Source organism: Phaenicophaeus curvirostris, chromosome 12 (assembly GCF_032191515.1).
Source record: "Phaenicophaeus curvirostris isolate KB17595 chromosome 12, BPBGC_Pcur_1.0, whole genome shotgun sequence".
In the NCBI taxonomy this organism is placed as follows: domain Eukaryota; kingdom Metazoa; phylum Chordata; class Aves; order Cuculiformes; family Cuculidae; genus Phaenicophaeus; species Phaenicophaeus curvirostris.
In genome coordinates this window covers 18,601,924-18,620,781 of record NC_091403.1, presented here as the reverse complement: position 1 = coordinate 18,620,781, position 18,858 = coordinate 18,601,924, and the positions used below count along the sequence as shown (strand labels likewise).

Here is an 18,858-nt window from a genome sequence, read left to right as displayed (position 1 = left end):
AGTCTCCATCCCTGGAGGGGTTCAAAAAATGTGTACATATGGCACTTTGTGACAAGGTTTACTAGGCATGGTGGGGTTGGTCCTATGGCTGGACTGGATGAGCTTAGAGGTCTTTTCCAGCCTAAATGATACAATGATTCTTTGTTTCTGTCCAGCAACTGGGGAATGTGAGGCTCAAAGGAAGGGCTGAACTTGCTCAGCATCCTCCAAGGTTGAGCACAGCCCAGGGGAGCTTCCAGGGTGGGCAAACGTGAATGCTTCTAAGTGATAGTTCGAAACAGGCCCTTTGCCCTGCTCTGCAAACCTGTGTCCCTGTGGGAGAAATGTGGTAGCAAGGCTCTGCTCAGAGCAGGGGTGAAGGCATCATGCTTGCCGTGGGCAGCAGCCAGGGTGTCTGGGTCTGCAGCAGGGAGGTAGCCTAAGAAAAGGGGATTATGACTCCCTGAGCCTCTCCTAGCAGTAAATCCAAGGCTGGTGGCTGTGGTAAAGCTGGTGCTGGAGCGGCAGCTCGTAATCCCTCTTAGCAGCTGTTGGCAGGGCTGGGAAAATCACAGTGTGGCTCTGCCTTGCTCTGCCTCCTGCCAAGGATGAAGTTCCTCCTCCTGTGGTGATGATGGCCTTGGGCTGGGACCACGGGGCTGAGGGAGGGCTGTGCCCCAGGGTCCGGGGGTGCTGGGGAGGTAGAAGCTCACCTGAGCTTGGGTGAAGTTCCTGATTTCCTCCCCCCGGGAGGTGCTCAGTCTGCCCAGGCGTGGGGCTTGCTCGATGCTGTAGTACAGGGCAGAGGAGCCGACCGGGCTGTTGCTCACTGCCTGCAGGTTCTGGCTGGTGATGGGTTGCAGGGCACCTGGAGAACACATTAAGTATGGACTTCAACCCACCTGCAGCCTCTGCATCTCTTGACAGCACCCAGCCTCAGGCAGGGGGTGGTGAAAAAGCCCAAGGGCCCTACTTGCCATCGAACTGGGATGATGAGGAACGTGCTTATTCCCACCTGGGCAGATGGTGAGGCTCTGCTTCTTGGCCAGGCTGATGCGCGGCTCCCTCTGGGCCCTGATGTGGAAGAAGTGCCCAGGAGACAGGTTCTCGCCGTCCCACAGGTCGAAGGCGAAGCCACCATCCAGTGGTCCTACAGAAAACAGAGAGCTGGGCATGCACAGAGTGCAGGGGGACTGCAGCCCCCCATTAACCTGGCATGGTTCGGACCAGGGTGCTGTGCGATGGAGTTAGCGTGAGTCTTGGTGGCACAGTGTTCCCCTCCTGTGGTGTCTCCACCCTCAGGCTGGGGTTGACACCAGGGGACTGGGGCACCTCAGCCCTGCCCTACCTTGGTGCACGAAGAGGATGAGGCCGTTGTTTATCTGGGCTTGGGTGAACCGCCGGACCTCAGCGCTGGGCGCTGACCTCAGCACAACCTTCCCGTTGGCCGGGGGCTGGATGGAGTAGGTCACCTCCTCCGCCGGGGAGTCCTTGTCCTCAGCGCTCAGGATGTGGGGGCTGATGACAGCTGTGGCACCTTCCTGCAGCTGGGGGACAGAGAGAGGCTGTAATTCCCCCCGGTATACCCCGAGCACCTCTGCCTTCTTCCTCAGCCTGCTCTGCACCCAGTCCCTCCTCAGAGCCCTTTGCTGGGTGCCTCAGCACGTCCCAGCCCAACAAGGGTGCCTTGTCCTTGTGCTGGGTGATGCCCCATCCTCTGGCCTCTTCCCAGCCCTGCGTCACCCTGCACCTGCACCGCTGCCGTGCTTCCCAGCACGTGCGAGGCCCGTCCATCTCCAAGGCTTTTGCAAGAGGGCAGAGGTGAGGGCTCACCCCTCCGTGCCTCGATTTCTCCCAGCTGGAAATGGAAGAAGGCACAGTGGTGGTGCAGCCTTTGGGAATGGAATGGGACTTTGACACATCTCTCCCCACTGGTCTGCAGAGGAAAAGCTTTTTGTGAGATCTTCAAGCCCCGAACTCGTTCCCTGTGCTGCCGTGTACGTGATGACAGCAGCCCTGTCTCTCCTGGCTGGGTGTTTCTCTTAGCAAAGCACTCATCCCACCACCCCCTCACAAGGCTGCAGGGAGGCCACCAGCCGCCCCAACAAACCCTCCAGGAATGACAAGTATGCGGCTGAGCTCAGGGCCACCCCACAGCTTCCCAGGGTGGCTTCTTCCCCATCCAGCAGTGCCCACCCATCCCCAGGGATGCTGCCAGCCTGAAGCCCTGGCATCTCCCCTCTCCAGCTGGAGGCAACAATTTTCCCTGCTCCTAATCCTGTGCTAGATCTCAGTCTTGGTAGAACATGGGGATGAATCCTGCACTGCCAGGCAAGTTCTGCCCACGCTCCTCAGAACCTCCTTTCACCCTCAGGATGCCCCAAAATCACGGGGCACGTGGCCTGAGCCTTCCTGCAGGGTGGAAAGGGAGGATGCTCTCCATCCCACGGCATTGCAAGCCTGACCTACATCCCACAAACCCACAAGACAACACCTGGGGGCTGGAGGAGCTGCTTTGCTGGCCCTGCTGGGTTCAATGAGCTTCTTTTCTGCTCTTTTCAGCTGGCCTAACCCAAAACATTTCTTGAGTGGGTGTGGGTGCTGGCAGGGAAATGAAATCCCTCGGCAGTCCCTGTGGGATGCTGGGAGGCAGGCTTGAAAACGTAGCTGTGGAGAGATGGGATGGGGGAAGCGCTGCCAGCCACGCGGGAGCTGAAGCTGTGGCAGAGGGAGCTGCGCTGCTGTGTGTGCACCGAGGGGTTTGGGCTGGTCACCCACAGCCAGGTCACTTCAGCACCTGCTGGAATTGCAGTCACACCCAGAGCTTGATGCCAAGGAAAACTCCCTGTGGTCAAAGCCTGGAAAAGTGTTTGTAGGCGGCAGGGAGGGGGTGGCTGCCCACTGGGGATGGGCACATGCTGCAGCTGGAGTGGCTTTGCTTGTCACCAGGAGCCTGTGCTGCCAGAGCTGACCCGTTTTGCCGCACTCCCTGTCCTCTCTGAATTATTAAAGCCTTCTGCCTGGTCCCTGCTCTCACTTACTTGGCTTATTATGTTTGCTCAGCCTCCGTGTCGCCTCTGCCCTCCTGGAGAGTGAGCAGGGAGGCAGCAAAATAGCTCTGGGAGCGTGGCTGCGTGTTTTGGTGCAGCAGTGGAAGCCTCTCTTGGTGGCATCCAGCCATTCTTTCTCCTGATGCAACCCAAAAAGCTGTTTGGGGCAGATCCGCCTGGTCCTTTCCAAGGGGCTCTGCTTCAGACTCAGAACCCTGCCTGCTGTCTCCTCAGCCCTTCGTGGACTTTGCACCCCATCGCCGGCAGGCACAGGCAGCAGGGAAAGGCTTTGTGCAATCTCTCTCCTGGACCCGTCTTGACCTTTAAACGCTGAAGTCATCTCTCTCGTCAGAGCACAAACACAGCAGGGCAGGGCCGCTCCTGAGCCTTGGGTTGCTAAAGCACTGATCCTGCTGGGAGCAGGGAGCCTTTCCCAGCTCCAGAGCCCCTCCTGTGGACAGCTGGGCGCGTGGGGTTGCTGTTCCCAGGGCCAACGGGGGATCCCAATGGAAAGGCAGATGGACCTCTGCCTCAGAGTCTATTTTGGGAGCTTCTTTCTTTCTTCTCACCCCCTTTTTTTAGCATGGTGGCTGGGAGGGATGGATGCACTTCTCCAAGTGCTTTGCAGTCATTGGGCTAATGGATTGGCTAAAAATAAGGCAGGGAGGGAGCCTCCTCCCCTTGCCCAGGGCTGGCTCTGTGTGTCTGGGCAGGACGCGTGGCACTGGGGACAGAGCTGCGTCCCCTGCCTTGGGCTCATCCTGCACCGAGCAGCCGTTTTGGGATGCGCTCAGTCACAGCGAGCAGAGAGGGGCTCCTGCTGTGCCTCTGGAGTGGGAATGAGGAGCTGCCCAGCAGCAAAGGGGTTAACCTTTCTCTGTGGGCAGTGCAGGATTTTGGCACAGCTGGGGCAGATGTGGGGGCACCACTTACTGCACTAGAAAAGGGATTTGCTGGGAGGGGGCTGAGCTTCCTGGGCTGTGGGTACCTGTGGCAGGGCTGGTTGTGGATGGGGGCGCCCCCAAACTTTGCGGCCCTGGCCCCTCTCCCTGCCTCTGGAGATGCCTGGGGGGTGCCTGGCCCTGGGCAGGGCAGCCCATCCTTTTCTTTTCAGGCATCTCCTCCAGAGCCCAGGCTCCCAGACACCTTCCCAAAGCCATCCTGGCATTTTGGTCCTGATAGAAGGAGTTGTTTTCCATGCTGCCAACCTGGGAAATCCTGGGATGGGTGAGGATAGCCTGGTGGATGGGGGAGAATGATCCTGCTGGACTGATGATCCTACATGTTTTCTACTGAATTTTTGCTTAAGTTTCACATTAATGATCCTGAACGGGGCAGGGAAGCATCCAAAACAGCAGATGGGACTTCCAGCAGTAGGGGAGGCATAACTTGCTTCTGACTTCATTGAGGTGGAGGTAAGGAGAGGTGTGAAGGCTGCCTCAATGGGGAGAGGCTCCTGATCAGGGAGTGCAGGGACAGGGTGAGAGGGAACGGTTTTCAGCTGAGAGAAGGGTGATTGAGATAAGATTTTAGGAAGAAATGTTTTCTGCCAGGGTGGGGAGGCACCGGCTTCTGGTGTGGCCCAGATAGTCACGGATGCCTCATCCCTGGAGGGGTTCAAGGCCAGGCTGGATGGGGCTTGGAGCCCCTGATGCAGTGGGAGGTGTCCCTGCCCTTGGCAGGGGTGGAACTGGATGGGCTTTGAGGTCTCTTTCTACCCGAACCGTTCTGTGATTCTCCGAATCATTAGGTGTTTCCAAGATGTGCTGACGAACCTCGAGATGCTCCGCGGGGTCATTCCCGGGGCTGGGCAGGGCGCTGGGGCTGCTCGGGGCGGAGGAGCTGCTGCCGTGGCAGCCGCAGCGCTGCTGTGCGGGGCGATGCTCCCACCTCGCGGCCGCTTCCAGCAGCGGCACCGGGACGGGAGGGAGGGAACAGACCGGGCTCCACCTCCTGCCAAGCCTCACCCCACCGAGAAACCACCCCCCCCGGGCTCGGAGCCCGGGGAATCGTGGAGTGGCTTGGGTGGGGAGGGACCTCACAGCCCATCCAGTCCCACCTCCTGCCATGGGCAGGGACACCTCCCACTGCATCAGGGGCTCCAAGCTCCGTCCAGCCTGGCCTTGATCCCCTCCAGGGATGGGGCAGCCACCACTGCTCTGGGCAGCCTCGTTGCAAAGAATTTCCTCCTCGTGTCTAGTCTAAATCTTCCCCTCTCCCACTTACAGCCATTCCCCATAGTCCTGTCACCACAAGCCTTTGTAAAAAGTCCCTTTCCAGCTTTCTTGTAGCCCCCTTCAGGTACTGGAAGGTCGTTATAAGGTCTCCTCAAAGCCTTCTCTTCTCTAGGCTGAACAACCCCAACTCTCTCAGCTTGTCCCTGTATGGGAGGTGCTCCAGCCCTCGGATCATCTTTGCATCCTCCTCTCTACAACTCCCACGGGATCAGGTTGCTCCAAGCCCCATCCAACCTGGCCTTGAACACCTCCAGGGATGGGACAGCCACCATTCCTCTGAGTAAACAGTGCCAGTGTCTCCATCCTCATCGTAAAGAATTTCTTCCTAACATCTCATCTATAGAATCATAGAATCATAGAATAACCAGGTTGGAAGAGACCCACTGGATCATCGAGTCCAACCATTCCTATCAAACACTAAACCACGTCCCTCAGCACCTCGTCCACCCGTCCCTTAAACACCTCCAGGGAAGGTGAATCAACCACCTCCCTGGGTAGCCTGTTCCAGTGCCCAATGACCCTTTCTGTGAAGAATTTTTTCCTAATGTCCAGCCTAAACCTCCCCTGGCGGAGCTTGAGGCCATTCCCTCTTGTCCTGTCCCCTGTCACTTGGGAGAAAAGCCCAGCTCCCTCCTCTCCACAACCTCCTTTCAGGTAGTTATAGAGAGCAATGAGATCTCCCCTCAGCCTCCTTTTCTCCAGGCTAAACAATCTAAATCATCCCCCTTCCAATTTAAAGCCATCACCTGCCTCTGATCTGCACCCTGGCTCTGCTGTGCCCACGTGAGGCTTGGACCAGGCTGGGAGTGGGTCCCCAGTCTGCGCTGACCAGCCCTGGGGTGTCCTGGCTCCGAGCATCCATGGTCCGCGCCCACGGTGGGCGCCCATCACCGTGGCATCCTGCTCTTACCTGCAGCCCGGCGTTGACCCGCAGCCGGGGCCCCATGGAGCTGCGGGGCAGGATGGTGATGAAGAGGGTCCTGGGCTGGCTCTGCCGGGCCATCTCGGAGGCGTTGGCCAAGAGGGTGAAGCTGTCAGCCTGGGCCCGGGGACCGTCCTGCCGGTACTGGATCTGCTGGTTCTCCACCTGCAGGGCAGGAGCTGGGTGACCCTCCTGGGAGGACATGGGCCACCAGCCCTGGGGAGGGGGGATTGGGGGGGTGTTTCTGTGTACCAGCCTGGGAAGAGGGAGGGACTGGGTGCTTGCCACTTGCTCTGGGACATCCAGGGATGGATCCAGCACAAAGACAGGGGGTGGGATCCCCATGGGAAGCAGCCCAGTGTGGATGCTTTGCCTGAATCCCCACCCTGACATTTAAACACACCATGGGGGTTGATGCATGACCTGTCCACGGGCCAAACACACCATCCCAAATGCCTCCAAGGGAAAGTATCTCTGGAGCCTTACAACCCTTCCCAGCCTCTCAGTGCCACTGGGGGCTGGAACTCACTCCCGGGCTCTTCCCAAACCTCCTTGTAAAGCAAAGTGTTGGACAAGCGAGCATTCTTGGCCACTGTACCTCGCGCCAGGTGAAGCTGTGCAGCTCGCCATCCTCAGGCCGAGCGCTGTTCAGGAGGGTGCCAAATCGGGGGGGGTCAACCACCTCGAACTCCACGTCGAGAGCCCTGTAGTAGGTGTTGGGGATGTTGAGGATGCCCGTAGAGAGGGTAGCAGAACCACCTCCCATCACCGTAATGTTGTGGATATCCAGGGGGACAGTGATGGGGAGCACGGCCAGGCTCACCACCACCTTCTCCAGTGGGTCTGCATTGCCAGCTGTGATGTCCACGACAAACTGGTCATGTTCTTCCTCAGGCCTTGAGTGGAGGTAGAGAACTCTGTCGTTGTTGATGTCCTCCTGGGTGAAGGATTGGATGGGGTCCAGGCTGGGCTGCTCATTTGAGTCTTGGCCGTCTTGAAGCATTGCCAGGAAGCCAGAAGCTGGGGGCCTCCTTACCAGGTAGACTATGTCTTGGGGAGGGATTTCTTCGTGGGTCACCTGGGAGAGTGGAGAGACAAGGTATGAGTGAAGGTCTGGTGCCTACAAGGCTGGGCTTCCCCCAGCCCACTCTGTGCTGTCCCACAAGGCTTTGCTCTGGGATGAGCTGCAAGAGTCACCTTCTGGCCAAGGCCATGCCTGAACCCCTCCCTCTGCCCCTGAACAAAGCCTGACATGGACATTAGTCCTTCCCCGTGGGCAAGTGGGAGTAAACTGGAGTTGCAGCAATGTCTGTCCTAGTTTGGTGGCCGGGGGAGTGGTGTGGGCTTGGGGAATGACTGGAGAAAGGGTTACTCACCAGTAAGTACTCCTCCTTGATCCCAGCTGCTTCTCCCTGGAAGACGTGGATCTCCTTGTGGTTGACTATGTGCAGGGGGCTGGGATGGGTGTCCAAAAACACACTGATGGCCAGCGTGTCCTCCACCACCACCTCGTTTGCTTCTACAGTGAATTGGAATTCATCCCGGGTATTCCTGCTCCCATTATGGCGGTAGGAGATCTCTCCTCCTGATAGGTCCCTCTGGGAAAAGGCCATGACTGGCTGCTCCCCTCTCAGCACGGTTCCCCATCTTGGGGGAGTCGTTATGAGGAACCGTATTTCTTCATCTGACCTGATGTCCATGTTGGTCACCAGGCTGAGAACAGAGGAGTCAATGCTACCTCGGCTGCCTTGGTGGATAACTAGACCAGTGTTGTTGACTATTTTGATGTAAGGGTCTGATGCCTGTACCTCCAGGAGGGCAGTGGTTTGGTGGAGGCCATCTGAGATCTGTAGCTGGATCCAGCCCCGGTCAGCTCCTGAATGGACAAAGAGGATCTTCTTCTTTCTCAAGTCATCCTGAGTGAACCGATAGACCTGGTGGCTTCTGTCATCAACAGACACGATGCTGCCAAACAAAATGTCCTTCCTTGCTAGCACCAGCTGCGTGTCGGAGAAGCCAGAGTCCTTGTCGGTGAAGGCGATGTCATCTGTTGTCAGCAAGTGCTGCCCATTGCGCACCACGTTGAAGACCTTGTTTACTACCTGGACAGGGGGGTGGTCATTGACGGGTTGGATGGAGACCCTGAAAACACCTCTCACCTCCTCCACATCATGGTCGGCGCTGCCCTCACCCTGCCTAATTGCTACGAAGGGGATGTCGTCCTCCAGTGTCTCGGAGTCATCATGTTGGTACAGCAGACGGCGGTGGAGGATGTCATCGTTGGTGAACTCTGTGATCTCCTCTCTGGAGTCCCAGCCATGAGACACGGCCCAGGCCAGCCTCCCGTGTGCTGGTCCCTCAATCACTTCGTAGAGGTAGTCCATGCTGTTCATGCTTTGTACAAACAAGTGGTCCTTGGTAATGACAGCTTGCCCCCCCTCCAGCACAGTCAGGAGGACATTGGTCAGGACTGGTGCATCAGGGTCCCCACCGATGCTGATTTTGTAGGTGTAGACAGGAGAGTACTGCTCACCAGCACGGACACGAAACTGGAAGGTGTCCTCGGCTTGCTGAGAGTTCCTGATGGTCGCACTGTAGCTCAGGTGGTTACTTTGCAGGTCATCTTGGGTAAATCCAAAGCCTTCGGTCAACCTGTTTCCAAGCAGCTCCAGGTTTCCCTTTTTGGGAGCCTGGATTATCACATAGTGGAAGGGGACTGGGGTCGAGTTTGGATCTTCCAGCATCGCCTCCAGCTCCTTACTGGTAATATTTCTGTGCCGCTTGTTCTTCATCTGGAGGGGGACCATGGTCCTCATCTTAATGGTGGCTTTTTTGATCCTTATGAGAAAGGTGTTGTTTTGCAAGACCTTCTGCCCCACCTGGACTTCAAATCTCAGATTTTCCACAACATCTTCCAGCTGATGCTCTGGGTCTGTGCTGAAATACTGGATGCGCCCTTGCTCCAGGTCTTGCTGGTGGAAGGACTCAACTTTTTTCCATTCCCCTCCCATGCTGCCTTGCCTCTGGACCTCACCATACCTTAGGGGCTCTGTGAGGACATAAAGGATGGCAACACGTTGCTTCACTGCGTTTGTCTCCACTGATAGGTTGGCTGTGCTGATTCGCGCAGCTTCTCCTTGCGAGATGGAGAGGCCGGTGTTGTTGCGCAGGTAGATGTCAGGGTCAATGGCAAGGATCCTCAGAGTGGCAATAGGGCTTGGGACTGTGCCGTCGCTCACCTGCAAGGTGAGCTGTGAGTTTGTATTGCCCCGGTGCACATAAACTACGTTGCCTGCTTCCAGGTCCCTGCAGGAGAACTCTTCAATTGGCACTCCAGGGTGGAAATCATACTCCACATAACCCTCATCCATCTGCTGGCCACCATGCAGCTGGAATTCGAGGTCATCACAGGATGAGTCATCATCAAGAACCTGCAGGATGTCCGTGGTCAGGTGCTTCCGTGTGTGCTTCAGGATTGTCATGTGGTTCCCATGGGGAAAGATCACCTGTGGAGCATCATTGATGGGGTTGATCATGATGGGCAGCAGGTACATCTGCCCCTGCCGCAAGCACTCAGGGACCCCTTGCTGGGCAGTTACTGTCACCTCCAGCATCAGCTGGTCCATGGGCCCCTCGGAGCCATCGTGGACATATCTGACTTTCCGATTCACAATGTCCAGCAAGGTGAACTTCCTTCTGCTCCTGGACCCAGGAATGTCCAGCTCCAGCTGGCCATGTCTAGGGTCATTGTTGACGCTAAAGAGGATTTGGGACTGCCGGATGTTTGCAAGACTCAAGTCTACCGTTGGCTGGGTGTGTTTCCACTCCAAATAGGCTGTGCCCCCTTCAGAGACAATGAGGGGGCTGACGTCCAGCAGCCTGCTGATGTTGGCGAAGGCAGGTGGGAAGCTGTTGTCTGGATGGCACGGTTCCGCTATCAGACCTGGTGCTCCTGACCACACATCTGGAGGTGGGGAGGTGGGTGCCTCATCCTGCTCATATGCCTCATCATAGTCCCAGTAGTGGTCCTGCTTGACGCAGCCTGCTGTGATGTCCTTCGTGATCACAGCGTCTTGCAGACTCCTCCTCTGTAGGTTTATCCGCAGGTCCTCCAAGCAACCAACAAATGAATTGTTTGTCATGGTCCACACGGAGATGAAAGCAAGATGATGCTCCCTCAGTCTTTGCAAAGCTTTTTCATCCATGCCTCCGATGAAGAGGTTTCCCTGAAGGTCCAGGTAGTTGTTGATGCCCCGGTTGGATGTGGATGAGGCATAGTAATCAATCAGGATCTCAAACTTGTGGATGTCAGTGTGGATTTTGACATAGTGCTGCTGCTCGTCGCTGATGAAGACATTGTTGTGTAGGACAATGATGCCATTCCCCTTCTCGACAAACCCTCTCAAGCGCCCATTGGAGATCTCCAGGTAGAAGAAATCATTCTCCAGCCCCGCATGGTAGATGAGGGGTGCCTGGATGATGCTCGTTGTTATCACAAACTCTATGGTTGCTTCCTCCCTTGCATCCCATGTGGGAAACGCTATGTAGGAGTGTGGCCCCAGGAACCCAAAGGGGTCCTCAGGCTCCGCAGAGAACTGTGTGCTGCACCCTTCCTGAACTCGGTGGAAGATCTTGGAGCTGCCATCAGAGGACTGAGGGGAAAGGACATCCAGGCCATTGAATGTCACTAAATGGAGACAACCTCTAAAGGGTGAGCTGGCCTCGGTGAGGTACGGTAGGTCAAGGCTTCCTGTCCCACCGGCATAAAGGCCGTATTGGATGTCCAGTTCCCGTACGGGCCCTGTGATATCCACAGAGCTGTTGAAGAGGCTGTCGATAGTCAACGTGATTCTACCGTCTTCCACCAGCAGCTCCACGTCATGTACCGCCAGGTTATTGAGCTGCAGCTCTGCTGGGGACTGCAGCATCACTTTCTCTGAGCCCAGCTGCAGCCTGGCCTGCAAGGAAGGACATGGAAAGTGTTCAGCTCAAGCCTGGTATTATCTGCAGCACAGGAGGCACCTCTCCACCTGCCAGAAATACCTGCTGAAGTGTGGACCTATCCTTGGGGACTCACAAGTGTTTTGGTCCCCTGGTTCACTGCTGTTCATCCTGCCCTCTTCCTCCTACGTGCATACTCCTCCCTCATGCCCCTGTGGACATGCCCTCTCTATGCAGCTCTCTGAATTTCTCTCCTTTTCCACTCTTTCTCGGCAAGCCCCAGACTTAGAACCACTTCCCTGGGGTCCTCCATCTCCCAGTCCCACTGCCCCACGGCTGGGCTTTCCCTCTCCCCCACAGAGGAGCCCTGCTAGCTGCTGGCTCCTCTTTCTCTGCTCGATCCTGCCCACTGCCCTCCATCCCTGCAGCCTGGGCTCTTTCCAGCCCTTGCCTGGGAACTGGCAGGGGAAATAGCAGGGTTTGGTCGCACAGGCAGCAGCCTGGAGCCTGCCTAAGTAGAGGATTTGCTGATGGAACCTGAGACACATGGTCTGCATTAGGGAGACCTCCGGCCAGCTGCTCACTTGCTCGCCTGCTTTGGTTTAGATGTGGTTGGTGGTCCAGCCCAGGCTGCAGGAGAGGCGGGACGTGTGCTTCTGATGCTTCCTGCTCTTTTCCTTCATGGTGTGTGCCAACGCCGTAACCACAAGAGACAATTTAATTCTTCCATCCCTTCCCACGCCCTAGCTGGGCTTGGCCCGTGGTGGGATGCTGGAGTGCGCTGATGGACACCTCTCCTTTCTCTGTCCCCTCTCAGCTCACCCCTTCCCCTCACTAACCCCTCACACCATGAGGGTGCTCTGCACCGCGTCTGACCGTGCGATGTACACGGGGTGCCAGTGCCTGGGCGTCTCGATGATGCTCCCCAACACCATTAACTCATTCTCCCAAGACCGTGTCCGCTCTCCTCATGGGCTCTGAACTTCCCTGTGCAGGGATCTTGGCAGCTGAGCTGGTTGTGCTTGTGTCTGGCCCCACGGGCTGCTGCTTCAGCCTCATGCTGGATGAAGCCCTGACCCTTCGAGCCCAGCCTGCATGAGGGTGCTGGGGTGCTGACCTGCAGGACGCCGGCTCGCAGCTGGAGCAGGAGGTGGTCGGGCTGGCCGGCGGCGAGGAAGAGCAGCCCGCTCCCCTGGCTGGTGTACAGCTGCAGGTGGAGCCGCACCGTGCGCGAGGCATCCGCCAGCGGCATCTCCACGAAGCTGTCCCCGAAGAAAGAGGCTGGGGAGAAAAAGGAGAGGGGTCAGGCAGGGAAGGACACCCTCAACAACTCCCCTCTTTGTGAGTGCTGGGAATCTGGAGTCCGCTGAGCCTGTCTGTCTGTCTTTCCCCTCCTGGGCTCCCTCTTTGCTTTGTGACAGGGTGCTGGAGCCTGGCAGCCTGCAAAGACCCTCAGGGGAGTCTGTTTTCTGATTTTCCTAGGTGAAGGGCTTCCTAGGCACTGGGTGTGTGGAGACAGAGGTTGTGTTTCTCCTTGCCCATGCAGTATATATGCACCTAGAATATTGTGTCCAGTTCTGGAATCCTCAACATAAGAAGGAACTGTTGGAATGGGTCCAGAGGAGGCTACAAACATGATCTGAGGCCTGGAGCACCTTCCATATGAGGACAGGCTGAGAGAGTTGGGGTTGTTAAGCCTAGAGAAGAGAAGGCTCTGGGGAGACCTTAGAGCAATGTTCCAGTACCTGAAGGGGGCTACAGGAAAGCTGGAGAGGGACTTTTTACAAAGGCTTGTAGTGATAGGACAAGGGGGAATGGCTTTAAGTGGGAGAGGGGAAGATTTAGACTAGACATTAGGAGGAAATTCTTCACAATGAGGGCGGGGAGGCCCTGGTCCACATTGCTCAGCAAAGTCGTGGCTCCCCCATCCCTGGAGGTGTTCAAGGCCAGGTTGGATGGGGCTTTGAGCAACCTGACCCAGTGGGAGGTGTCCCTGCCCATAGCAGGGGGTTGGAACTGAACGGGCTTTGAGATCTCTTCCAACACAAACGGTTTTATGATACTATTTAGAGGACCCTTCCCCCTCATTACACGGCCAGGGCAGATGTTGTAGTGCCTGTCATCAGGCCAGGTTCCCAAGCCTTAGGAGCCATTATCCTAATGAGTCTTTGCCACTTCTGCCGGGTCCCCCTTTGGAGGAATATGAACCCTTCAAGTGGTGGCTGTGTGGTGCTTTGGCTGGACTTCCCTGGCCAGTGCCAATTGCTGCCAAACAGAGAAATGCTGCATGGGAACCCTGAGGATGCCTCCGGGTCAGGCTCCTCTCCTCTCCCTACTTTACATCGCTCTCCGTATCATCCAAACATTGCGGGTGTTCATCCTGAAGGCAGCGGCTCCGTCAGTGCTGGAGGGATAAACGCCTGTTCCTGTGATCCATATGTGGATGTGAGACTGTGCAGAAACCTCAGCTCGAACAGGGCGCCTGAAGCTGCTCCTGGAACCCATTCAACGTCGGGTATACATCATCCTCGGAGGGACTCAGCGCAATGGCATGCGGTCATGAGATGAAAGACTGTGTCACAGGGCATAGGCGGGAGAGGGCAGAATTAAAAGCACAGGGAGCGGCAAGGCTTAATTTTAGAGCATTTTATATATTTTGCTGGCTCATTGCATGCATGTGCACTGCACACGCGTTAAATGTCTGTGTCTGGGATGTGCTGCTGCTCTGCCTGGTGAGCTCCAGAGCAACCCACGGCCAAGGTAACTCTGCCTTTGCACTGTGAAACATAAGCACTTAGAAGGCCTGGAAGCTGTAAATATTTACAGAGGAAATGTCAGAGAAAGGAGCGAACATGCACATCTTCAGTCCATATGTAGGCACAGCCACAGAATCATAGATGCACAGAATAGTTTGGGTTGGATGGGACCTCAAAGCCCACCCAGTTCCAATTCCCCTGCCATAAGCAGGGACACCTCCCACTGGATCAGGTTGCTCAAAGCCTCATCCAACCTGGCCTTGAACACCTCCAGGGATGGGGCAGCCACCAGTGCTCTGGGCAACCTGGGCCAGGGCCTCCCCACCCTCACAGGAAAACATTTCTTCCTAAGATCTCATCTCAATCTCCCCTCTTCAGCTGAAAACTATTACCCCTCATCCTATCCCTGCCCTCCCTGATCAAGAGCCCCTCCCCAGTTTTCCTGGAGCCCCTTTCAGTACCGGAAGCTTCTGTAAGGTTTCTCTGAAGCCTTCTCTTCTCCAGGCTGAACAACCCCAACTCTCCCAGCCTGTCCTTGCTTCAGCCCTCAGATCATCTTTGTGGTCTCCTCTGAACTTGCTCCCACAGCTCCACATCCTTCCTGTGCTGAGGACTCCAGAACTGAATGTGAGGCTCCAGGTGAGGTCTCACCAGAGTGGAATAGAGAGGCAGATTCCCTCCCTGCTGGTCCCACTGCTTGGGATGCAGCCAAGGATGTGGTTGGTATTCTGGGCCACAAGTGCACATTGCTGGCTCACGTTGAATCCACTTGAGTTTATATGTGCGGAGATTTTCTCCTGTACTTCAGCGTTTCATTTTTTTGTCTTCAAATCCACTCCTGGGTTCAGGGTCCCGCATGCAGTTTGTGGTGAAATGGAATGACAAGGATGAAGCTTTGGCTTCTTCCAGGGTCCATGCCCTGCTCTCTTTTGGAGGAGATGGGGATCGATGTTGGGTGCTGGGGTGAAAGTAGCCTCTGCATTTTTGAGGTCTGGATGAAAACACCCATATATGCTCTTGTAGCTGCTTCCCCTGTTGTCTTTTCATTGCAACCAAGCCCTGGTTGGGCTGACTGGGAGGGGGCAGGAATCGGGGGCTGGCAGGCAGCTTTGTTCGCGGGGTCGTACAGCAAGTGAAAGCCCAACGCAAAACCAAACAGCCACAGTCACACAGTGTTTGAAACAAGCCCATCGTTAAAGGTTAGAGGTGATGGTGAGGGTTTGCCTGACGTGGGCAGAGTTGGAACGCTCTGCTTTGGCTTATTGTGTTTTCTTTTGAGCTGGGCTCCATCCTCTGAAGCAGATGCTCTTCCGAGCCCTTCAGGGATGGACAGACCTCCATGCCCACACCTCAGGAAAAAGAATTTCCTGCCCTGGCAACAGAGAAAATGCCTTGGTTTTCTCCTGGGGTCTGGGTGAATAGCATGGGTGTTGCAAGGACCGTCACCCCACCCGCTCTGGGCAGGGAAGAAATGGTAGCATGGAAATATCTAGAGCTTGCTCTAATACCAAGCCCTTTTCTTAGCCCTGGGCAGGGCTGCCAGTGCTCCTAACTCAAGCCTGCTCGTTCCTGGCCCTCGTGCCTGCTGTTGGCATGGTGCACTTAGGCGTCCTTGTCCTCTTCGGTCCAGCCAGTGACTCACAGCAACTTTGCTATTCTTTGCAGGGCCATCAAAGACTCTGTTCTCTCCTGACCTTCTCCCTCCTTCCACTGGTCCTTGCAGAAGCAGCCAGCCCCATCGCGCCTTGCTCGGTGGCCAAGGGTGGTGGGTGCTGCACCGGGCACTGCTTGGGGCCCTCAGCACCACTTTGTCCTGGTGTTTGGTGAGCAGGGACAATGCAGCACATTGCAAAAGGAAATTTTCCTCTCCGTCCTTGCACACACGTAGCTGCACTTGGGCCCCAGTGGGGTGTGCACACATGCACGCAATATATTTCGCTCCCTGGAGACATCGCATGCACATTATGTGCTGGCCCCGTTGGGTTTCCCCATGTGTGCACATTTTGTGTTCCAGCCCACACTGGGATTTTGCTCCATTTCAGTTTTGTGGCTTCCCCTCATCCCAAAAATGTGCTTTTCAGATGGGCACCGAGTGGCTGCTCTCACAGGGTAGGAAAGCTTTGCTGGAGCTGGGCTCTCTGGTGCCTATGCTGGCACCAAACCCACCACAACTCCTCTGCCAGCCCAGAAGCCAGGTAGCATCTCCCACGTGTGCTGGGGATCATATTTTGGAGCTAGAGGAGCCAATCAGGCATGACCAGCTTGTTTTCCCGTGTGGTAAGGGGCAGCAGATCCTGCAGCCAGCACATTTTGTCCTGCCTTGGTTCTCCTAAAGCTGCCAAAGATGCTTTTCTTCTCTTTCTCGTAAAACACTACTAATAAAACATTACCAAAAGCGCAGATGCCCAGGGGAGCAGTCCTGTTGGCTGGGGGAGGGAGGAGGGACCCTCGTCTGGCTCCAGGAGTCCCTGGGATTTTTCTCTGGCAGCAGAGCATTGTAAATTACTGCTGTTTGTCTTCCTAAATTCCTGCTTTATTTCAGGGCCTCCCTGCTCCTCTGCACTGCAGTCCCACCAGGATGTGAATGCTGCTTGACCTGTGGCATTCCTCTTTCACAAGAGACTTGCAGCTTTTCACCTCCTTCTCCCCTTTTCCTTGCCCTCCGAGTTGCAAAAGATGCAGAAAATATGGTTTGCTGGATTTTTTTTTTTGTGATGGGGTTCAAATGTGTTTTGCCTTGGAGGATCCTCACCGTGTACCACGCTGATGGTAGCTTTGAGTCACCTTCCCTGGTTGAGTCACCTTCCCTGGAGGTGTTTAAGGGAAGGGTGGACGAGGCATTGAGGGATGTGTTTTAGTGATTGATGGGAATGGTTGGAGTCGATGATCCGGTGGGTCTTTTCCAACCTGGTGGTTCTATGATTTGGGCAGGCAACCTCCCAGGTGCCCAGCTATGTCTGCTGGCTGGCTGCAACTGAGCATCCTGGGATCATCCCAGGATCATCCCAAGAGGATGCATTCCTGTGACCCAAAAGCCCTGTTTCCAGGTGTTTTTAGGGTGCTGCGATCGCACCATGGGCACTTTGTACCTTTAGCCAAGCCTTATCCCTGGATGGGGATGCCCAAGCTGGCCCTTCCTCCTTCATCACAGGGAAGAGTAGGTCTCCGTATCCTGGCCATAGGTTGGGGTGGGCACCCTGGCCGTCTCACTCACCCTGACTAAAAATAATTGACGTTCCCAACTCACCGTGTCCCAGAGGAAATTGCTGTCCTTGCCTTGCCAGGCTGCTGGAAAGGCATTGATGAGGCGAGAGCGGCCTCCGTCACAGTTTCCGAGCAGCCGGCCAGCAGATTATAGGCTGCACTGTCATTTGGGTTCTGTGTTTTTGGTTTTGTTTTTTTTTTTTTTTTCGCATGCATGAAAAAAACCAAGGAGATGAGCCAAAATTTCTGAGCAAGGGGCTGGAAGCGAGGTCCCAGGCGTGCTCGGCTCCTCCTGTGGCTGGTGAACAAGCGAGGGCTCTGTGCGAGCCAGCGCTGCCCCAGCACCAGCCCCAGCCGCCGGCCACGCGCCGGGTCCAGGATGCCTTGACCCTCTCCCTCTGCTCCTCCAGTTGAAAACACGGAGGATTTGGCCTCTCCAATTGCTGTTTATTTGGGGTTCAGGGAGTTTTTTGGCACCACAGCCCCAGAACCAGCCAAGTCCAGCAGAGCCCTGTGCTGGGACACACCAAGGAGGGGAAGGGATCCCCGTCCACCCTGGGGGGCTCCAGGCTGGGAGACTCGTGGGGCTGCTCTGGGGCTCAGCATCACCAGTTTGGGCTGTTCTCCATGTTTTAACATCTCTGTACACAAACTTCTCCCACCTCCTTCCCAGCACGTAGGAGGAAAGAGGAGCCAATTCCCAGCCCAGGCAAGGGAAAGCGTTCACAAGCTTCACACAGGGGTTTGCAGAGTGAACTGGTGCTGGATGTGAGGTTTTTTTCAGACAAGGGAGATCTCTCCAGGGCGTGCAGGGGGAAATGTGAGCTGGTGGCTGGATACTTTCCCCATCTGTAGGCTCCTACCCCAGCTTGGGGCATCCCCAGCCTGCTCACGGGATTGCTGGATGTGTTTCGGGGTGTGCATGAGGAGGTGCATCAGTGTTTAGGGGGTGCAAACAAGTTCTCATGGGGCAGGAGGGATCCCCGTTGCTCTTCCTGGAGGAGGATGCTGAGGCTGAGGAGGAAGGAGTGGAGCAAACCCTGCCTTAGGAGAAGGGGCACGGTGTTGGGGAGGAACTGGCTGCTCAACAAGGCTTCATTCAAGCTGTGGTGAGAGGCAGGTGGGGGCCAGGGCTGGTGGCCTGTGTGTGTTTGCAGGGAGGGGGCTGGAATTCATTAAAGCAGCTCTTTAATTACCGGAGCGGGTGCTAGGTGAGCCCCGTGCACACACAGACGTGTCCCCCCTGAAAAGCTCTCTGTGTTCGCAGCCACTTCCCTCCCTGACCACACCGGTTTTCTAACGGTGGAAAAACAGCCGGGGAGTGAAGGCTCCTTGTTGCCCAAACAGGCCTGGGGTTGTGCGGCTGCTGGTGCAGCCCAGCCCACCGGCTACTCTCCTTCCTGCCCGCTGGCCCGTGCCAACAAGTGGCCTTTCTGTGGGTGGCGTGCCCGGTGCTGCTGGGGCCCCATCGCATGGGGTGCTGCTGGGGTGCCCGCGGTCAGCCTGGGGCATTCCTCTTCTGCAGCGTCAAGAGCTTGTTTTGAGGCCCTCTGAGCTATTTGGGGTTGGTTTTTTTTTCATTTTATTGACTTTATAAGGTAGCGAGCTTGTCCACTGCACATGCTGGAGGGGCTGGGGGGGGATGCAGACATTGGAGGGTTTGTGGGTGCAGCCACCCAGCCCTGAGGATGCTGCTCAGCAGTTTGAACCCATCCTGCTCCCCCCACAACGTGTGCCTGAGCTCTCATCCTTGCTCCTAGCACAGGCAG

The 18,858-nt window shown here is 56.2% G+C and overlaps 1 protein-coding gene across 1 annotated transcript in view; it reads right to left on the bottom strand.

The window, feature by feature from the left end:
• Positions 1-18,858, bottom strand: part of CSPG4 (chondroitin sulfate proteoglycan 4) — a 32,425-nt gene that overhangs the window by 4,426 nt on the left and 9,141 nt on the right. Inside the window, exons 2-8 of the mRNA XM_069866874.1 lie at positions 12,247-12,410; positions 7,565-11,146; positions 6,787-7,266; positions 6,177-6,353; positions 1,328-1,526; positions 995-1,129; positions 693-847 (exon numbers count right to left, since the gene is read on the bottom strand). Of these exons, the coding sequence (XP_069722975.1) occupies positions 693-847; positions 995-1,129; positions 1,328-1,526; positions 6,177-6,353; positions 6,787-7,266; positions 7,565-11,146; positions 12,247-12,410 (4,892 nt within the window). The remainder of the gene's footprint in view (positions 1-692; positions 848-994; positions 1,130-1,327; positions 1,527-6,176; positions 6,354-6,786; positions 7,267-7,564; positions 11,147-12,246; positions 12,411-18,858) is intronic.